The 20,440-nt window shown below is 35.3% G+C and overlaps 2 protein-coding genes across 3 annotated transcripts; one reads left to right on the forward strand and one right to left on the reverse strand.

Moving 5' to 3' along the window:
* Positions 1–3,240: 3,240 nt before the first annotated feature.
* LOC6640264 (solute carrier family 35 member F5) lies at positions 3,241–7,833 on the forward strand. The gene is made up of 7 exons (XM_002063333.3): positions 3,241–3,562; positions 4,137–4,509; positions 4,584–4,724; positions 6,044–6,097; positions 6,158–6,752; positions 6,820–7,234; positions 7,304–7,833. The coding sequence occupies exons 2-7, from the start codon at positions 4,420–4,422 to the stop codon at positions 7,353–7,355; spliced, it is 1,347 nt and encodes a 448-aa protein (XP_002063369.1). The 5' UTR covers positions 3,241–3,562; positions 4,137–4,419; the 3' UTR covers positions 7,356–7,833.
* Positions 7,834–8,289: 456 nt separating this feature from the next.
* LOC124459985 (insoluble matrix shell protein 4-like) lies at positions 8,290–9,756 on the reverse strand. 2 transcript variants are annotated; one of them, XM_047009943.1, is made up of 2 exons: positions 9,592–9,756; positions 8,290–9,411 (listed from the first exon to the last, which is right to left on the reverse strand). In XM_047009943.1, exon 2 carries the CDS (start codon positions 9,282–9,284, stop codon positions 8,655–8,657), a length of 630 nt encoding a protein of 209 aa, XP_046865899.1. In that variant the 5' UTR covers positions 9,285–9,411; positions 9,592–9,756; the 3' UTR covers positions 8,290–8,654. The 2 variants fall into 2 exon arrangements, with proteins under 2 accessions (XP_046865899.1, XP_046865898.1); XM_047009942.1 differs by having other exon boundaries at positions 9,528–9,756.
* Between the last annotated feature and the right edge of the window lie 10,684 nt (positions 9,757–20,440).

Below are 20,440 nucleotides of genomic sequence, written 5' to 3' on the forward strand. Positions count from 1 at the left end.
AAAAGGTATATAGACTACATTTAACCCTTAGAAAAAAGTAGATTTGTTATATTTGAAAGCAAATCCCATTTAATGCTTTGAATATTGATCTTCACCAATTCGGAAGGCTTATTAATTTTTAGGAATTATTATAATTAAACAAAAAAAAAATACTTGGTTAAATATTTCCTAACTTTTCATCCGATTGCTATTTTTAAAAATATTCAAAAATTTTCAAAAGGTTTGACTTAATTTTCAAAAACTTTTCCTTATGGAACCCGTTTTAAAGACTCGTTCGAACTTCATGTGTATTGAGGTGGAATAGAATACTTATTATTGAATTTTGAATGCCTTGGGAATACTAGGATTAAGTTTCAAGCTAGCACAAGATCTACGAAATTATAGTATCTCAAGCGAGTGATTTCAGGACAATTGTATGAGCATAAAAAGCTTTAAGTCAATTTTGGAAAAAGAATCTACTGAGTGCATCCTTTTCGAAATATTTTTCATTTATCCTTCCTTTTCCATAAATTTGAAGAAAATAGATTTTTATTAATGAAAAATGTTTTCTAATGACATTTTAAATGCTATATTTTTTCATGTATATAGATTACGGCGGGTTAAGTTGTATGGAGTCAAAAAATTAATCAAAATTAAAGTCTACGAAGAATTCTAAGAAAGTATTATCACCAAACATGGTGACTTACAATTAGATGAATTTCGAGCCCATACTGCTAAGAATAAAATTATTAAGACTTTGGATATATTTTTGCATATAACAAAAAGGTAAAACATAATGCATGTTTGACTGAAAAAAAGTTTTAAAAAGTTATCCCTTGGAAACTTGGAGTTCATTTAGGACTTTATGCTTCTTGGTGAAAGTTTCTTGGATTTCCTTATAAAATCTGGTCCACGATCATAGAAAATTGTTACATATATAAGTATTACTGTGGGATTGGGTCTGGCAACTCTGCTGAGCGGGGCGAATTGAGCTAAAGACGAGGCAGTCGAACCGAAAAGACGAAACGACGCAAAGCAGTAATTTCTACTAATTTCTAACTAAGCCTAATTAAAATAATCAAATAAATAGTTTTATGTTAAAATAAACTCAAATACTACAAATAAATATATTAAAGAAAACAAATTCCTACATTACATCTATAGAATAGTACATAGCTCAATAAATATTTGCCTATTTGTTGACTTCAAAACCTTACATATCCTTTTAAAGGGCATACATTTGTCGTAATACTTACGGATGTTAATTTATCTGGTTTTTACTTTTACTTCCACATTTTTTTTCCGTTTCCTTTTTATTTTTGTTAGGGTGTGGAAGACATTTCTCGGTGTTTTTTGTAATTGTTTTATTGCCACTCCACAGTCCACAGTGGGTTGAGTTGGCTGTTCATCTCCATCTCCAGGAGTAGACGTCAGACTGCTTTTCCTATTGCTAATGAGTTTAATGCTGCTGTAATCTGCTTACAGGAACATATAATTGAATCATAATACGTATACAGAAAAAATCAAAATAAAGAAACATGAAATTATGTCATTTGTCGACAACAAAAAAAGGGATTTAAAAATACACACACACATAAATATATATAAAAAAAAGTACTAGAGGAGTTGGTGGAGGGGGGTGTTCGGAGGGAAACACACCTAGAAAGTATTCCCCATTTTTATTGGCCAAGCCCAAGTGAAACTTAACGGAAAAGAAAATTACATCATGCTCGTCTCAATGGGTCGACATAATATTATTTTCTTCATCGTCGTCTACACTGGCTGTAGTGGCTCAATTTTTTTATTTATTTATTTTATGCCTACGCACATCTATGCCAAGGAGTGGAGCAATACGATAGAAAGGATGGGCGGTGGGTGGGCAGGCTAAGGCAAACGGAAAGGCAGTTTGACAGGTGTCGCCGACTCAACTGACTGACAGAGCCTGAGCACGGGCCAAGAGAAAAAGAGAGAGAGAGAGCTTGGATTGCTGCAAGGAATGGAGGGGTGATATGGAGGGGGAGTAGCCGACCCCGGGGTTGTCCTGGTGGCAACGGCAGCGGGTGGTGGTGGTGGCGGTGTATGAAAAATTGTAGCCTATTATTCTTTGTATTGTTTTATGTGTGTACGCGTGTGTATGTGTGTGTGTGTGTATATGGTGTGTGTGTGTGTTACACTTATTTTTGTTGTCTTTTAATAGACGGCGGGGGGGCAGCCAACGGCAAATATATATAACAAAGGCAATTTCTTTAACCTAGCCCCAGCCCAGCCCAGCCCAGCCGAGCCGAACCCAGCCCAAACCAGACCAGACCAGACCAAGCTCAGCTGGAGGGTGTTTTTATCCATCATCATCACCATCATTCCAATCAGTAGATAAATAACGCATAAAATGAGGTGCTTAATCGGGTTTTGTTGTTTTTTGAAGTGATGAAAGTGAAATCTCAAGTAACAACTTTATATTTGGTTATCATTTACAGCTGATTTGTTGTTGTTGTTGGAGGTGCTGGTGGTGTTGTTGTTGCTACTGGTAGTATTGGCAGTATTGGTGGGCGTGACAACATAAATTTTATCTTTAAATTGCACGCGTATACAAGTGATTTGTCAACATTATTGGCATGAATTGGATAGAGTAACATTAAATGATTGGCAGCTTGACTAAGAGCCATCAAATTGTTACAACTAAAATGAATGCGGTGCATGTATTTATATACCGCAACCATTATAAATAGGTATTACATATTTATATGACAACAAACTAACTGATATTAATATAAAAATTTCAAAAAATAGCCGTTATTTTAACTATAAACCGTGAGGAGTCGAGCTGTGCAAATATAATTTTTTTTTTTCCTTTTCCTTGTGTTAACAAATAACTGAAAAGTTACAGCTCCCTAGATGCCTACGAAAGAATATTTAGCAATTGTGTTGAAGTTGAAATAAATAATTCACTTCAACTTAAAAAATGTTCATTAGTTCATTATTTGGCTAAACCTTTATACGTTGTATAAAAATGACAAAATATAAAAATGATGAATAAGAATAAAAAGAAGAAGAAACAAAAAAAAAGAAAAAAAGAATTAAATAATTTTACAATGATTTTACAATTTCCAGTTTATTTTTTATTTCACTCATTTAAAATCAACGGGTTTTTGCAGTAAAAAAAATACCGCACATCTGTGGCGCCCTCTTGTGCGGTATTTTTAGTATTTTTACAGTTGCTCACACTGTTTTTGGCATTTCTTGGCTTTTGAGGCACAGCTTTTCATTGCTGTTTTTGTTGTTGTTTTGCGTGTAAATTTAAGAGAATTTCTTACAAGAAATTCTGTAATCAATGCACATTAAATAATAAGTAAATGAGTTAAATAACAACTAAATATCAAGGGTCGGAAAGAAGCCGCCGCCAACGCTCGCGACTTTGAAATATTTGTGTAAAAATCAGTATTAAATTGCTCCCACAACACATACCCAAGCCGAAAAAGTCAACTAAAAATAAAATATTTGATAACTACTATCATAAGCGCTGAATTAAATCAAATAAAAGGGAATTAAAGCGAAAGAGCTAGCCAAGAACTATAGAGAATCAAAGGTAAGATGGCCACAAAACAAATTCCATTTAGATGCAGATGAAGTGAAAAAAATTAAGTAGAAAAAAATGCAGAATGATCAAAACTTGTTGCTGGTTATTAAGATATTTGTTGGCACAAATGGACAATAGGATGTTTATTGATTTTGTTATCAGTTAGCGGTAAACACACGCCCCTTTTTTTGGGGTACCTGTCAACGCCACCATCCCGCCACCCTCCCTCGCTCGTTCTTTGTCGCTGACTCTATCTCGCTCGCACGCGTGCATCAAATTACGTTGTCTTTGCTCATATTATTAACAACAATAATTCAATAACAAAAACAAAACTGTATCACATATGGTTGCTTCTCCCTTGCCCCTCCTTGCCACTGCCACTGAACCCCTAAATTAATTTATTTAGCAAACATTTATATTTCAATGCTAATTGATTGCCTTGTTAAATGAAATGTTCTGCCCAATTTTTGATTTCTCTCTCTCTCTCTTTCTCTTCCTCTTTCGTTGTTTTGCTCTGCTCTGCTTCTTGATTAATTAATAAAATCAATAATTGCATTTGTTTTGTTTGTTTGTTTGTTTGCAGGTTAACAATGACCGTTAAGCTATCCTCCAGAGAATTGTCAATTTGCCACTTACTCTTATCGTATTGATAGATTGACAAAATGAAAGAAAAGAGCTGGCGGCATAAGCGTAAATAATTATTATTTGCCTTTTGATAAGCCACAAAAATAAATAAATTGAAATAAGCCAAGACGAAACAGCAGTAGTAAGAGGGAACGACCGCAACGCACCGCAATTAAACGATAAAATAAAGCAACAAATATCAAAAAATAACAACAAAAACAAAAAAGAAACTATAAATAAACATGCTAGGACGCACACAAAAGCTTTTATTGGGCATTGCAATCTTAATACTAGTCGATGTCGTCTGGGTCTCATCTAGTGAGCTAACCAAGGTAAGAGTATACAAACTTTCACATACACAAGTCACAGACAATAGTTAATATTTTAAATTATTTATTTGTCACAGTTTCTCTACAATGAGGCCAAATTTGATAAACCCTTCTTCTGCACATACTTCAAAACTTCAATGTTTAGCATCTATTTGCTCATCATTGGCATTGTGGCACCCTGGAAAGAGTCCTGCGATCGACAGAATGGCAATTATGCGGTAAAAACCTTAAACCTTTAGATTATATGGTTTTTGCTTTGGTCTTAAAGGAAAATTTATCCAGGCCTTGATATATAAATCTTAATTAGCAATTGAAGAACGGTTTTACTTAGTTATGAAAATGCTACTCTACTCCACAGCACCTGCTTCCTTTTAGATGTAAGCTGTAGCAGAGTCTTAGGCTATCTTCTTAGAATATTTAAAGGCTTTAGTATAGTTTTAAACTATAGTGTTGGGAAAAATTTTAACTAATTGCAATAGGAGCAGTTTTAGCATACCTTTTAAATCAGGAAAGTTTTTAAACGATTTGTTTTTAGAAAATACAATTAAAATATATTCCTAAAATTGGTACAACACTTTAAAGGCAATGATTTATAAGCAAATTAAGCTCCTAATTTATTTGAAAACCCTAATCAAAAGGAGAAATCAATTTGATTGGACCAATTTTTACGGAAACGACTTACCTCATTAATACTAATACAAAGTTTATAGACTTTTTTGCGTTAAAGTGAATATAATCTATGTATAAGTTCAAGATTATATTACTTTATGCATGCCAAATATATAAAGCTCACGTTTAGAATCTGTTAGCACTAACAATTGCCTACAATTTATAGTTTTTTAACTAAACTTATAATTTGAACCGAATTTAAGTGGCATATTTATTATATAGAAACTTTATAATGAAAACTATTTTAATTTTCAAACAAATTAACAAGTTTTTTTTGGGTTTAATTCGACTTTTTCAAGTTTAGCCTTATCTTTTAAATTCAAAGTTTTAATTTTTTAGATATTCTTGGTCTGTACAAAGGTTCAAGATCCATAAAGTGCATTAAAAAATTAAATTAATAACTTCAAAACCTAGTTTGGGGATACCCCTAAATAGAAAGAAAACTTTAGTATTTAGTACTTGGCAAAAGAGAGATTAAAAAACATTATTGTATCTAAATTAATTAACGAAAACAACTTATTTATTGTAAAGAAATGTGCTAAATATATATGCATTAATAATAGGGATATAAAAATCTACTGAACATGGTTGAAATCAAGTCGGAAATCAAAGAACTTTAACATACAAAAGATCTCTATATAGATTATATTTTGCTATAACTAATTACAATGCACTTTCCTTATGATCAATCGAAAATGATTTCATCTTTAAGGCTTTTCTATATACATTTCATATAATTGCCTATTAATTTGTTAAGTGGCATTTTATAAGTTTCCATATGCCTTTATGGCCGAGGCTATACATATCCGATTTGATTTAATGATTATAAATAAATGAAATAAATTAAGTTTATATATTTCTATTTTAGATGATGGAACAGAATGTTGATGATGAGAACTATTACTCCAATCAGGCAGCTTTGGTAAGTATTTCATTGAAATTATCTCCAAAAGAATGTTATTTAATTAGATCTTTCTCTCAGGGCGATCCCACCTATGTGCCCATACGTTCAGCTGCTAGGCTACATCAAATGCCGCCATCTAATACCCTATCCGGGACAGAGAGTGATGATTCGAGTGTGCGGAGTGTACGTTTTAGCAAATTGGCCGAGGTCAGAGAGATGTCCGCCCATGAAGCGACCGATGCTCTAATGGCCAGGCTTTCGTATGCAGCCAGTTTGCGTATAAAACGACAAAAGACACATCATAAAACGGCCAAGACAGCATTACTCTTTTGCTTGCTGTGGTTTGTGGCCAATTATTTCTTTCAATTGGCCTTGGGAATGGATGAGACGGCAATGATAACTTTAATCAGCTCTAGCTCATCGTTTTTCGTAATATTTCTGGCCGCAGTATTTCCATCAGCATCGGGGGATAAACTAACCATAAGCAAAATGATTGCTGTTGGTCTCAATATTGGTGGCATTATAGCCGTCACCATGAATGATCTGCATGACACGAAAATGTCCAGAGGCGTGATATTGGCCTTGTTTAGTGCATTTTTTTATGCCTCGTATTTGGTATTTGTGAAAAGGAAAAGCGATACAGAGGAAAAGGTGGATATACCTTTATTCTTTGGTAGGTCACAAGATATTTATTGACTTTACTCTAGAATTTTTTAATGAAAGGTTTAATTTTCTTGCAGGATTTGTGGGCCTTTGGAATCTCTTGTTGTTGTGGCCAATTTTCTTTATCTTGCATTTTACCAAAATTGAAATCTTTGAACTGCCCAGTCAGGGACAATTTGCTGTATTATTTCTTAATGGCTTTGTTGGCACCGTTTTGGCCGAGGCCTTGTGGTTATGGGGTTGTTTCTTAACCTCATCTCTCATTGGCACGTTGGCCATGTCGTTGCAAATTCCATTGGCCATAGTATTTGATGTATTGCTGAAACATAAACCATATTCGCCCATGTTCTATATGGGCTCTATTCCCATATTTATAGCTCTGATACTAGTAGCTCTACTAGCTCGCAATGATGATTCAGATCCACTGATGAAACTTTTGAAAATTCTATATAGAAAAGTTGTATGTGGCTGTCAAAAGGCCAACATAGTGAGGTAGGTTTTCTTTTGATTTCTTTCCAAAATTATTTATCTATTAACCTTTGTTCTCCTTTTTCTTTGCAGAGTGAACGACGACGAGCAACAGGAATCCCTTATAAGCAACAGTGTTGATTGAAGGATTTTATTATTATTTCATAACATTGCTCATTGCAACAAAAAAAAAACAAAAAGATTAAGAAAACAAAACTTGGCTGTTCACGACTTCGTTTCGAATCGTTCTTTGATCTTTACTTCATATAGGGACAACATAATTTACTATACTGCACAATTTATTTATCGTTTAGTTATTGATTATCTCTGCTCTTATGTTTTATTTATTTAGTTATATAAAAAAAAAGAAGAAGAAAAACTTAGATCTATATATGTATATTCCTAATTTTTGTAAATAGCTTTAGCTTTTAATGCTTATTCTATGTGATAGTCTTAGTTCTTAACCGCAAAAAAAAAAAAACATTAATATATTCATATTTATTGTGCTTTAGCCTGTATATGTATCTTGTTGATTCTACTGCAACCTCAATTACAAAATATTTAAACATTCATTTTGTCGAACAATAAGATATGCCTATTAAACGAATATATACATATATATATTTTGCTACAGTTGTAGCTTTACATGTTGTTGTTGAAAATGAAGATGGAGGAGGGAGCATGTTGCCAACATTTGAGTTTGAGTTGAGGTAGTTTACACCCTTCTACTAGGTTTTGGCTGTGTGCGTCCTTAAGTTACACAACAAACCCGCTGGAAAGGATCAATCAGAAAATTCGAATAAACTTATCCAAAGGGCATACAAATTACTTTCAATCAGAATCAAGTCAATAAAGACAATGGACCATGGATTCACTCAGAACAAATTTAAAGAACTCATTGAAATCCTAGGGCACTGGATTGATAGTATATCAAAAATTACCTAATTATTATTAGTATAGGAGAGTTGAACCCCGACTATCCGGGTTCACATTAACCGCACACCCCTTTTAACCGGGATGAATCTATCTATTGATGACAGCATCAATAATATTATTTAAAAAGTATGACAATTTCGCGATATTTTTTCAGTTGTTTATTGTTTACAAGCAAAAAGTAAAACGGCGAGTTCAACAATTCTTTCCACATAGAAGAACTTAAAAATAAATACATATATCCCAATTAAATCGATCTTCCGGTTGCTTCTCTGTGCCAGCGAGGGAGTAGATGAGGCATCAAGAGGCCAATGGTTAAATTGATTATGCTTACTAAGAAATACAAAGTGCTTATGCTAACAAATAGAAAATTAAGAATCAGTGTGTTCATGTGTGGGGGATTTGGTTACAAAATAGAGTATCCGAACCCGAATTCAATGAGCAATTTGCTCTGAAATGTGGAGGTGTTGGACACGTTGGTGAAAGGTACCTGTGACAACTCCATCCCGCTTTATTGGGTATGATACCAGTCATCATAGAGGCGTTCGATTTCATCATCCAAATCGAAATATAACATATCATCTAGATCGATGATAGATGTTGAAGCTGGATAGTTATTGACTTGGTAGGAGTTGCTGTTGCGGCCTTTGAAGTTACTGTTCCCAGTTCCTTTGCTAGAAGACAAGCCATGACTATTGCCTCCATAATGGGATGATACTTTGTTTCCTTTCTTGTTGTTACCTTTGTTCTTGCTTCCCTGAGGATAGTTGTTGACTTGGGAGTAGGATGTGCCCTGATCATTGTTGTTTCTTCGGTAGGAGTTGTCGTTACGGCCGTTGCGGCTTGAAGATGGGCCATGGCCAGTTTTCGCATAATTGGATGATTTACCCACGCTTGCCTGCGAATGATTGTTGTCCTGGGTGTGGGATGTTCCCATATCATTGCTGTTAGATTTGGTTCCCTTTTTATTCGGGTATATTGTAAGGCGTTTGGGGGTAGCGCCGGAGTAGGCAAGATCTACCGTTGTATGAGAGGCACATCCAGAAATTTCGCAATCGATCCCTAGAGCAGCAAATCCTTCGGTCACACTAAGTATATTCTTAAGTATTTTCTGGGGTTCAGTAAGCTCTGTCTGACTCATGATGAAAATCGGTCGTTAGCCGGTTAGAACTTATTTCAATCTCTGATCAGAGTCAGCAATGTTTTTGTGATTTTATGAGGATTTTTAGGTATTAGGTGGATCAGTTGGTAAATGTTCACAATAGTATCTGGAATAACAAAACAGGAGGAGAGTGAGTTTCACATCTGAGATGTGGGTCGAATGAGAGATAAAAGAGTTTTTGAGTCTTGGTTGGGACACTCCAAGTCTAATTTAAGTCCTTACCCGTGATTTAAGTCCTTATCTGTGATTTCTCATAAATTCGAACATTCGAATTGTATTTACTTACCATTGATCTCTTAAAATATATGTACCCAAATAAAATCCACAAGACAAATTAAGTGCACTCCTTGTGTGCTCTAATTGAAGACTGTCCCTCACATCCAGACATTGGTCTTATATATGTAAGATTTGGATCGTGATTGCCTTTTCCACAAGCAATGGAGTCCTATGTCATATATTCGGCGTCTCGTTATGACTATAAACAATTGTTCAAGTGTTTATGTTTACCAAGAAATAAAAAGTGCTGATGCTAACAAATAGAAACGCCGACTTTGCTATACTGTGCACCAAGTGAAAGAAATGTTTCAAACTCATAAGACCAAACATATGTACATACAAACATATGTGCATAAAAATCTTATGTATTAAGATAATAATATCTGGCAAGTTGGCGTCTCTTTAATAGTCTCAAGGAAAATCAGTTTATTTCATATCAAACAGTCGGATGGGGGCAAAGCCAAGATTAAACTTGATGTTGATAACGAATTTACTTTAAGCTTACATACATTTTGGTGATTTCAACATACCATTTCATCGTGTAGGTGCATGGTATAAAAAGTGAATTATGGCAACGGCTTAGAGCCCTTGATATGAATATTAGCCGGCGGACTGACGAGTCAGCGCCTTGCAGGGACGGATCTGAAAAAAAAAAATTGTGTGGGGGTCCATTAAAAAGTTTTTTTGCAAGTTTTTTGTGTAAAAAGTCTAATGCTTGCGAAAGAACGGCTTAGGAAATAACGAAGTTATTGATCAAAGTCACTGTTCACCACCGATTGTTCCTATGGGAGCTATATGATATAGTCACCCGATCTTGATCAAATTTGGCACAGTCGTTTGTTAGTGTTACAAATTCATAAATATTAAATTTCACAATACCTCACAAAATAACGATGTTTTTGAGAAAAGTCACTGTTCGTGACTTTGCTGTTTTTATGGGAGCTATATGATAAAGTGGTCTGATCCGGCTGAATCCTAGATATACAAACAGTGCAGTATATACAAGCCTACATAGAATTTCAGCTCTGTAGCTCCAACGGTCTAGAAGGAGATCGCGTCGATCCAGACGGACGGACATGGCTATTTGAACTCGTCTCGTCGTGCTGATCAAGAATATATATGTATACTTTATATGGTCGGAGACTGCTTCCTTCTATGCGTTGCACACTTCTGACCAAAATTAATATACCCTTTTTGCAAGGGTATAAAAATATCAAAGAAGCCAATTTCGGCTATTCCAAAGTTTATATGCCCTTGCAGTCCTTGGCAATAATATTTTACATGTTCAAAATACTTTTTCTGCAACTCAATTCATCTAAATACAAAAAAAAAACATTTAAATTATTACTTTTTTTACTACAATTTTTTTTCTTCTTCCCTCATTCCCTAAGCAACCACGGCACGCATACACATAGAGCTTATGAAGCGATGCGTCTGTGTGTGTGTGTGTGATCCGCTCTGCTCATTTCGACCAATCACGTAGTAGGCAGCAGGCAGCGCTGCCGGCAGTGCTTGAGCGGAGCCGATTTATATTGGCTGTAACTTGTGTTCTATTTATTCGTTCTGATTAAAATTTCGGGATCTGATGTTTTATGTCCAAAACTATCATATTATATTAAATTATATCATATTTCATAGGGTTACTCCAATTTCTTTACCTACATATTTTTTTTTCTATATCTATATGATATAGTGGTCCGATCCTGACAATTTTCATACTTATTCTTACCCGGGTTATAAGGACCTCAAATATCAATATTCATCCCAATAGCTCTTAAGACGGCTGAGTAAAACGCATACGCACCGACGGACGGGCATGGCTATATCGACTCAGCTTCTCATGCTGATCAAGAATATATATACTTTATGGGGTCAGAAACGTCTCGTTTTGTGCGTTACAAACAATTGACCAATTTTATAATACCTTCTACTAGGGTATAAAAAATGAGGCTTTCTCTTTCTAGAATCTTTTTTGCCATCTTAGAAAACGGTAAAAAAAAAAAAACAGCAAAGAGAGAAAGAAAATACTGGCGAATAGAACATTACAAAGTTTTCGGTGTAGAGTCGGATAGAGTCCATCTCTTTCAGTTTCGCTATACCCGGTCTTTTCAATCTACTTTGCAAGCCCATTAGTTGTGCACACGCACACATATGCAGTATGTGTATAATCAAGAGAACGGTTTCCAGCAATCATGTAGTTGGCTCATGATGAAATAAACTAGTATTGAGTGCGAGTGAGATGGTGATGCGATTGTTCTTGTCGCAAGTAAACGTGCACCGAAGTTAAGTGTACAGTTCGGAAAGCTTCGGCAGGCAGCGCTGTCGGCGTCATTGTTGCTGCGGCGAGAGGCAAAATTTTAAGGCGAATGTTCAATATTTTAGGGCGAATGCTCAAATTTTTAAGGCGAATGGGCCACATCAGACCGTCATTTCATTTTTTAATTTTGAAAGATCCGGACCATTTCATTTCAGCGACCGGATAAAAAACTAAGAAAATTACAAAATAGGATAAATTGTTGGCTCCTACAATTTAAACCATTTTAACCATTTCTGCAAAGCTTTCTAAAAATTCTTTTAAATAATGAAATAATTTATTAATAATTTAAATTTAAAAACATCTAGTCTGCCGGTTTCGTACTTAAAACGATTCCGATCCTTTTCAAACTTTATGAAAATAAATTTTTTCAGTAATTTGTTGGTTATTGTATTCAGATAATGACCCGTAATTATTGTCATGTCAGCTTTCGACGTTTTTTTTACAGGTGCGTTTGAACGAAAATCGGCCCCCAAATGCTGGGGGGTTAAAAAAAAAAAGGGGGCTAACCTGGTGACCACCACTGTAGAACACTCAATACCATGTTGGTCTATTGTGAGGGGCTTAAACTGGTGTGAAATACTGAGATATATGCAGAAGAACCAGGAATTGCCTGCTTTCCCTGGGGCGTGCCCATTTTTGCCTTTTTGGGAGGAGGCTGGCTCAATAGGGTTTCCACCTCGGTCACGCGAAAGTGGCCACATACGTTGCATGTGGCTGTGTAACGGCCCAGCATACAAAGCACCACACATGTCAAAAGATGTTTGACCCGGTTTGTAGTCTGTAGCCTGTAAAAAAATTTTAATGGAATGATATAGATGAGATGATGTGGTGATTTGAAAAATTTGCACAATTGGGCACAAAATCCCCGAGGTCAAGTATACGCCGAAAGTTTCAAATTGAACTTTTTTGCACATTCGGAACATGCCAAAATTTCACAAGTGCACCATTTTTATTGTTTTTTTTTTTATTTTTTTCCACATGAACAATTACTCTTAAATGCTAAAATGAAAACTAATTCTAATACCCCATCTAATACTAAATTATAATCACTAACCTTAATTATTTTTCTTGAAATATTAATTCGGTATGAGTACTTATTATCTAAAAAATCTAAAACTAAATTAAGTCTAAACAAAAGGTTTCTTCATACTTAATCTAAGCTTAGAGTTAACATTTTTCTTAAACATAAACTTAAACTTTATTCTGCACACAACTGGCTGTTGGAATCCTCATCCTGCAATTGGAAAAGAAATGTTAATTTGAAATACAATTGAATTTATATTTCATACAAACCTGGGTGTACGCCGTAGGATCTTGTATGCTTCCATCTGGCATTCTTCCCAGATCGACAGCCATCGTCCTGGCGGGTCGAACACTTGCAGAAGAAATAAAAAATTAATTCAATATTTAAATCTAAAAGTGAAAAAGAAGAAATAAAAAATTAATTCAATACTTAAGTCTAAAAGTGAAAAAGAAGAAATAAAAAATTAATTCAATACTTAAGTCTAAAAGTGAAAAAGAAGAAATAAAAAATTAATTCAATATTTAAATCTAAAAGTGAAAAAAGAAGAAATAAAAAATATTAATATTCTCCATAGAAGTGGCTGTTGGAATCCTCATCCTGCAATTGGGAAAGAAATGTTAATTAGAAATACAATTGAATTTATATTTCATACAAACCTGGGTGTACGCCATAGGATCTTGTATGCTTCCATCTGGCATTCTTCCCAGATCGACAGCCATCGTCCTTGCGGGTCGAACACTTGCAGCTCCAGACTGGGCCCTCTGCGCATTTTCGACAGCCATCGTCCTGGCGGGTCGAACACTTCCAGCTACGCATTTTCCGCGTACAGCACCCAATCGGTTGCGTCGGCCACCTCCTGTGACCCGACCAACCTCGCCCGCTTCTCCCGGATTTCGATCAGGCACCGGTCATTCCTCCCGCACTGCCTAGTGTGCAACAGCAATCTCTTCCTTCCCTTCGGCCGGACAACATTACACTTTTGGCAAGTGCTGTTGCTCCGGTCGAGGCAATCCGGGCCGTGGTCCACGAAGTCCCTCACGCATCTGAATTTACGTCCGCACAAGGCACAGATGTGCCTCTGGCTTATGAATATCCGGTATGTATCCGCAGGCACCTTGTATATCGGTGGTGCTGGAAACTGTCCCAAAGGGGCAACCACTTTCCGTGGTTCCGATATCACCGGTCCCAGTATAATAGGCTCCAGGATCACGGATTCCATGATCGCTGGATCCCCTGACACTGGATCCTGTGGCATTGGAACCTGCACCGACGGTTTCTGCCTTTGCCTTCCGCTCCTGTTGGAAGAAAGAAAAATTTGAAAAATTAGAATGGGAAACTTAAATGGAAACTTCGACTATGCCGAAGTTTTCATACCCTTGCAGTAATTTTGGAATTACGTTCACTGCAACGAACGGACAGACGGACATTATCGACTCAGCTTCTCAAGAATATATATTTTATGGGGTTGGAAATTTACGTACCTCCGAAAATTGAAGAAGTGCTTCTCTGTTGAAACTAATCTGCTCCCTCAGAGTCGCAACGGCACCCTCCGAAACTCCACGGAGCAATTCTATCACATTTGCAGCCTGGAAAAAGCACCAAAAATGAAACAGCTTACAATGTGAACTCTCGAAATACTTACATTGCCGTTAGCCTCCAGTGCCAGTGTCATAACCCGATTAGATTCCTCGGCCATCTGGAAAAAAAGATAGGAGTGTAGAAATAAAAAAAAAGATATAAATACAAGAAGAATTTATAAAATAACTTGCCTTTAAATTTGTGCGCAAAAAATTAACCGTTAACCGTTACAATTTTCGGTAACGCCGCAAGTTGCAATTTCAACTTCAACTTTCCAACGAAATTGGAATATTGGAATTGGAATTGAAATTCAATTTGTTTGTATATTTCATTTTCATTTTATTTTTTTCATTTTTTTGGACAACAACAAGTACTCTTAAATGCTAACAAAAACACTAATTCTAAAACCCCATCTAACACTAAATTATTATCACTTACATTTCTAATTTTTCCTAAATTAAAATATTCCCTAAAAGCGCTTAAAACTATTTTCCCAAACCCTTCTAATCTTATATTGGAAACATGCGACAAAGAGATGTGTCTGCTCTCGCCCAAGGATCCATATTTCCTGTTTGCTTCATGAATCCTTTGGACGAGAGCTCGCAAGGATTTCTTCTCCACACGGTAGTACTGCTGCAGGTCCGCTGGAACACCGAAATCGCAAATCTCTATTGCTGCGAGGTTTTCGATGTCCAGCGGCCTGAAGTATACCTGACACAATGTGTCATCCATGTGCCCGTCATGTTTGAGCATTACTTCATTGAAATGAAAGTAATCCCAAACAAATGGGACTTTTCCGTTAGTAGTTAGGAAATAATTTCGCACTCTCACATTAATCGGATTGCCGTCAACAACAAAGCAAACCAAATTAGTTGATATGTGCATTTTTTATAAAACTCCATATTTCTTTAATAATATCAATTATTGTTTCTGCCGCCATAAATTTATCCTTGGTAATCATCAGGTTCATGTAGATTATAGTTCTCTTGGAACCACCGAGGGACACGGCCATCATAGTCAACATTTTAACTATATCACCGCTCCTGGCTTTTTTTGACGGGGTTCCGGCTTCCTCGTTACCCTTTCCGGGATTAATTCGTACCTGAAATATTTAAAAAGTATTATTAATATAATGTTTAGACACTTTCCGAAGTCTCTCCAACTTACCAGGGGCGGCAAAAATAGCTCATCGATGCTAATGAAAAAAGGCTTCCTAGGAAAATGTCCAGCGAATTGAAATTTTCTATGATCCTTTCCTTGGCATTATTGGGGAATTTGCGGCAATATTCCCCCAATTCTGTAATTCCCTCGACAATTTTCTCATCCGGAATCCATTCCAGAATTTCAATTTCCTTTGCAGATACGTTGAATTTTAAATTTGCCATTTTTTTGTGGTTGCTGGTTGTTTTCTTGTAGTTGTTATTTAATTTTTCTTTTGATTTTTGACATTTGTATCAATGTCAAAAAGCCCGTCTTTTATTTTCGTTTTATTTGAAATTCAAATTAACTCCCATCTCAATTGCCCTCCCTTTCCCTTTTGTTACAATTTCAAATTAACTCCCATCCCTATTATTTCCCCTCCAATGAAGACGGAAACAAAGATGAATTGCAAACTTGAAAATTGTAAATTTGACGAGGGACTCAAACTTTTCGTTTGTTTTCAAAGAAACGTTTTATTTATTTAAAGCATTCTCAGGCAACATCGCCAATCTCAGAAGAAGTGAAAAACAAAAAATGTTTAGTGAATACATTGAAAATTTCTCAAATTTAATCAAACATTTTCCAAATAGCAGGCAGTGGCAGCCCAGGTGTTAAACAAGCAAAGAAGAAAGCACAACGCCAGGATTTACATTACAATATTTGGCAGTGCCTGTTCCTGGATCACTTTTCATCATCTTTTAGACCTACCAGGGGGGGCAAAAAAAGCTCGTCGATGCTTATAAAAAAAGGCCTCATTTAAGAAGACCTCCATAGAGTTGAAATTTTCCAAATTCTTTGTTTAACCATCCTGTCGAATTTGCAGGAATATTGCTCGAATTCCGCGATTCCAGCCTGAATTTTGGGCTGGGGAATCCTTTTGAAACTAGAAATTTCTGTAGGTGATACATCTAATTTTAGGCTTGCCATTTCTCTTGCTTTTTTAATTATGAATTTTCCTTTACTTCATATTTATTGTTATCAATTTCAAAAAGCCCCACTTTTATCTCCCTTTTATTTGAATTTCAATTTTACTCCCATCTCAATTAGAATCAATTTTCTCCCACCTCAATTGGTTTTTTTTTTCTCCATCGGCGAACACCACATGGTCGGCCGTTTTCTTTGCTGGTAAATTCTTAGTTTGAAAAGTACTGAAAACTAGATGCAACTTCAAAACTTTATATGTTCAAACTTTTATTTGTAATCAATGTGTTTCTAAAACCAGTTTATTTTAAATAAAACGAATCTCTGATTGATTAAGTTGAAAACCGAATAAAGCCAAATTTAGGACTCAATCAACAATTCGCATGTGATATAACAACACAACAACCGATGTGTCTAATTTAAATATAAATATTAAGATAGGGCAAGAATGATTGGTACCATATTTATCAATTTGACAACAAGTTCAAATTTCATTCCTAATGTGTTAAGAGAAAATTTCTCTCTCTCTATGAAGTACTAAGGCCAACTTCAAATTAGATCAAATACATCGGTTTCAAATGCGTAATACAGTCCCATATAGTAAACTGATCGGAGGAAAATTAAACCTGTCGAAAGAAAATCAATTAGGTTTATTCAGGCAAATTTCCGATCATTCCCACTGTATTCTAAGCTCAGAATTCTATACAAACATACACAGATGTATTTATTAAGGACAAGCATTGGAAAAAAAAGAACATAGCCACTTTTTAAAAGAGTATTAAAACGGCCCTTAGAGAAGTCTATGTTCTTTGAGTCAAATGCAGATCCAACCCTGTTGAACGTAAGCCTACTTCAAATGAAGTAAGTAAGTCGTATCGCCGACTTAGGTATACCATACACCAGTGAAGCAAATATTTCAAATTTATTGAACAAATGCATTTTCACATGCTTTTTACAAGCGTGTCTCGCTCACTCAGGCATAAGAGCACCCTAGCGCCCCCACCAGCCAACGGCTAACTCCGGCCTTATGGAAAAACGTTTATATTCCTAACTCGACTTTTTTTGTCCGATTTTAATCAAATTTGTTATTTTGCTGGATATTGGTATCAAATTTAAGTATGCCAAATTTGATTACATAACGTAGAAAAATACGGAAGATAATTGAGTTCTTTTAAATTACGGGGCGAAAAGAGGCAAAATACACATACATAATGTGCGAATTTACTAGGCAAATATGATGTCTCTAGCTAGTATTGTTTGTTTTTTTAATTGCGAGGGCCGAAAGGGGGCGTGGCAAAAATTTGAAATAAACTTGATCACTACAAGACTCTACATACCAAATTTGGTGGCTTTAGCTAGGTGTTCATATGGACAGACGGACAAGGCTAGATCGACTCGGCTGTTGATCCTGATCAAGAATCTATATACTTTATGGGGTCGGAGAAGCTTCCTTCTGCCTGTTACATACATTTTGGCGACTTTAATATACCATTTCATCCTATAAAAATTTAATTTTGAGTATTTTACTTTTTGTGAACATTTTTTGCTTTTCAATTATAAGCTAAGTAGCAATCAGAGCCTTGGAGAAAACTTAAACAATTTCAGATTAAAATGAAAACGCAGATCTCGCGTCTGGTCCTCCTTTAGAGAAGTCGGGGTCTGTCAAACAAAGTCGCCGATGTATGTACGTATAGCTATCTAGAATTCTCAAGCTCTATTTTGAGAAGCAACGAGAATATCGCGACGTTTACTTTTTGGAAAATTTGGCATTTATGATGAATATAAATTACACAAAAATACTCGCAAATAACTCGCAAAAATCATTTTAAAACGCTAACAAAACACAACATTTAAACATTTAAAAAAGGAGAACCGAGTTTGGAACCAGCGACCCTAAAGCGACTTGCTTATCGCAAGTGGCTGCTGAACAATGTTATAAACAAATTTCATAAATAAACTTAAAAAATATTAAAGGAGCTAACTCAGCTAAAAGAATTTCCTCTGTTTTTCAATTGAGAGCGTTAGAGATATTTGCAGAGATAGAAGGATGGCTATATTAACTGGGCATATCATTCTGATCAAGATACGTTGAGAACTTCTTGCTTTTCTTAGAAGGGTATACAAATAAATGCCATGTGAGACAATAGGCTAACTAGGACTACATTCCACAAACCGGCATTTTGAAGGTCATAAAGAAGTTTAATAAGTGTCACATAGAAATTGAAGGATGCTGATCACGACCGTGTACTTAGTTTTTATCCATTCCGTCAGGTTTTTAGTCCAAATTATTAAATTAATGTTTATGTATGTATTTATTTTGTAGCATATCAATTTATTTTCCGCCTCGAGGTAAAAAAATAAAAATAAATATTTTTATATATTTTTTTTTATGAGCTCTTTATTATTATTAATTTAGACCAGTTTGACCAATTTTTGATTAATTATCCATTAACAAAATACTTATCCAACCTTATACATACAAATCGTTCGTTATATAACTTAGCAGTTAATATATTTGTTGCATAAACATTTAACTTTTTACAGTTTCATAGTTATAAGAAAAATAGTAACTTACACAAGTATCCTTAATTTAAATTATTTTACTAAAAACATTAATTAAATAATTATTTCAAGTTTCCAATGCACAATGGTAAAAAACCAAAAGATATATTTTTGATACTCTATACTCTATTATGCGGACGTTAATTTAAATATCGATTTAAAATCGCAAACCCGATAAATCAAAGCGCTAATGGGCTAGAGATGAATAGAGATGCCAATTTAGCTATTTTCCTACTAGATCTAGTAGGTTGCAACAGGGAAATGCGGGATAAATTGTGAAATAGCGGCTAGCGGGAATTATACCTATTTATCAAGAAAAACAAACTTAACTTTATATTTTGAAACATCTAGTAACTTCGTGTATTTTTATGCACTATGATGCCACATTTTCATACGAATAGTATTTTTTCATTTGAATGGCAAAAAAACATCGATAAGCGAAATTAAATGTTAATTTACACATTTGATGTGAAACATTTTCACAATTTTTAAAGCGCGAGCAAAAGTTGAAAGTTTACGCTGACATGGTCGAACGCAAAGGGTTTTAGTCAAATGAATATTGTCAAAACGAAGCAAAGAAATAGTACGGCTAATACAACTTTGAACGTCATTTTACATATAAGGAAATGCTTGTTTTTTACAAAATTGTTAATTACAAGAAAAATGCTGGCACGATTACAAATTACCAGCATCATGTTTGAGAAAGATAGGGACCAATGAAACCTACATAAACCAAGATGATGAAGATAAAGTCATTGATGAAATCATACAAAATATTGAAATAAACGAAAAAAAAAAATATTTGCCTTTTTTTTTTTAGCTACGAAAAAATATTTCTAGCTATTTCTAGCTTTTGTCAAAGGCTGATTTAGCGTTTTGATGCAACGCAATTTTGGCAGCACTGATTGTGGCTAAGCAATCAAAAAATCAAGACGAATTGGAGCGGGTTTATTTTCTCTTCACGGCAAAAATTGTTCGCTTTACGGCGAATATTCTCTCTTAAGAGAGCAAAATGTGCGAACATGTTGCAGTTGGGCATCGGTTGGAGTTCGGCTCATCTGTTGCGGTTCGCTGCGGTTCGCCTCATCTGTTGCGGTTCGCCTCATCGGTTCGAAGTTCGATGCTTTTTTTCGCTCGGTTCGGTTCGGTGTGGTTCGGAAAGGGTATTCGATACATCGCCATCGAAATCGATCTATCGCACTTTATAAATTCCATCGATACTATCGATGGAGCCATCGATGGATTTCCCAGCTCTAA

This window comes from Drosophila willistoni (assembly GCF_018902025.1).
Source record: "Drosophila willistoni isolate 14030-0811.24 chromosome 2L unlocalized genomic scaffold, UCI_dwil_1.1 Seg196, whole genome shotgun sequence".
Lineage (NCBI taxonomy): Eukaryota > Metazoa > Arthropoda > Insecta > Diptera > Drosophilidae > Drosophila > Drosophila willistoni.

Excerpts from the sequence above, each read along its gene's own strand:
- LOC6640264 (XM_002063333.3), top strand. The coding sequence starts at position 4,420 with ATGCTAGGACGCACACAAAAGCTTTTATTGGGCATTGCAATCTTAATA. Across the intron at positions 4,725-6,043 it reads GACAGAATGGCAATTATGCG|ATGATGGAACAGAATGTTGA; the intron begins GTAAAAACCTTA and ends TTTCTATTTTAG. Across the intron at positions 6,098-6,157 it reads ACTCCAATCAGGCAGCTTTG|GGCGATCCCACCTATGTGCC; the intron begins GTAAGTATTTCA and ends TCTTTCTCTCAG.
- LOC124459985 (XM_047009943.1), bottom strand. The coding sequence starts at position 9,284 with ATGAGTCAGACAGAGCTTACTGAACCCCAGAAAATACTTAAGAATATA.